Source organism: Ylistrum balloti, unplaced genomic scaffold (assembly GCF_031769215.1).
Source record: "Ylistrum balloti isolate Yb309-2 unplaced genomic scaffold, AGI_CSIRO_Ybal_v1 Utg370644, whole genome shotgun sequence".
NCBI classification, from domain to species: domain Eukaryota; kingdom Metazoa; phylum Mollusca; class Bivalvia; order Pectinida; family Pectinidae; genus Ylistrum; species Ylistrum balloti.
Window position 1 is genome coordinate 35,457 of NW_026782392.1, and position 1,660 is coordinate 37,116.

Below are 1,660 nucleotides of genomic sequence, written 5' to 3' on the forward strand. Positions count from 1 at the left end.
AAACATTATGACTATACCCTCAAAACCAGTGAATATTACTAGTAATTCTCAGTAAATAGCACATCTTAGAACCAGCACATGTTAGAACAAGCATATTTCAGAACTTATACATTTTAGAACTAATACCTTTCCAGAACAAGCACGTTTAAGAACAAGCATGTTTTATGTAACCAATTTGTGAAGGCTTGTACTTTAAAATTAATTTGAGCATACTCTCTGTATGACCTTTCAACTAACAATTTAAGATCCTCTGTTATCCCCCTATACTTTTTTTGTATTTTTGTAGACCTTTCTAAAAACACCTGTTGTGAGATCTAAAACAACTAGTACATTTAAACAGGTACCTGATATGGTTTATCCAATAACAGGTCAGTTTTTATTAATTACTGTAACAATTAGATATGCATGTTCCTACAATTCTACAAGCCATTCCACAACACCCATTTTCTCATTCAACAGTACACATACCTGTTCCTCCAGTAGATTCTCTTTCTCATTCAACAGTACACACACCTGTTCCTCCAGTAGATTCTCTTTCTCATTCAACAGTACAAGTACCTGTTCCTCCAGTAGATTCTCTTTCTCATTCAACAGTACACATACCTGTTCCTCCAGTAGATTCTCTTTCTCATTCAATGGTACACATACCTGTTCCTCCAGTAGATTCTCTTTCTCATTCAATAGTACACACACCTGTTCCTCCAGTAGATTCTCTTTCTCATTCAATGGTACACATACCTGTTCCTCCAGTAGATTCTCTTTCTCATTCAATGGTACACATACCTGTTCCTCCAGTAGATTCTCTTTCTCATTCAATAGTACACACAATTCAATGGTACACACCTGTTCCTCAAGTAGATTCTCTTTCTCATACCTGTTCCTCCAGTAGATTCTCTTTCTCATTCAATAGTACACACACCTGTTCCTCCAGTAGATTCTTTCAATCTACTTGGTTCTCCTCTCACACGATCACAAATGAAAATCCCAATTTCATTTCAACAACCCAATGACATTTTCTTGCTACTAAAGACCAAACACAATTTTTCCTGTTAAAGAACAATTATTATGATGATCTCTCTTGTTATTTTCCCCAACTTCTTGGCTATAAAACCAAACATTTTCCCTTGCATCAGCTGAGCACTTGACATTTTTGCTAATATGTAAACAAAACATCTAATAAAACATTAGCCTCCACTAACCCTTGCTCATCCCCTCCTCCAAGGTATTTATCATCATTTGTGTTCCCTCCTCCATACATCTAAACCCTATAACATAACAAACCTTCAGTAATTTCTTCTTCATGTCTTAATCCCACAATACAATCACAATTGCCTCAAAAAACTTGTTTAAACATGTAATCAACAAAACCATCCTCCTCCCCTCAACTTCAACCCTTCAAAATATCTACATCACCCAATATCAACAAATCAAATACAAGCTAATCCATGTGGACTAGACAAGGATGCACCTAAAGTGGCACTCGTCTTGATCAATACACTTTGTATTGATAAACCTGTATGACCAAGGCTACATTACCATAGCAATATAAAGGTTACTATAGCAACAACTGGTAGAATATGGATCACCATAGTAACAATTTATAGAATGTGATCAGGATACATTACCTTGGCCAGTCATACAAATGAATCCCAGATCAGTT

General features: G+C 35.8%; 1 protein-coding gene across 1 annotated transcript; it reads right to left on the minus strand.

Annotated features, from left to right (window-relative positions):
* Positions 1-411: 411 nt before the first annotated feature.
* LOC132557207 (uncharacterized 29.1 kDa protein in cryB1 5'region-like) lies at positions 412-903 on the minus strand. Its single transcript, XM_060221702.1, has one exon. The coding sequence runs from the start codon at positions 901-903 to the stop codon at positions 412-414; it is 492 nt and encodes a 163-aa protein (XP_060077685.1).
* Positions 904-1,660: the final 757 nt, after the last annotated feature.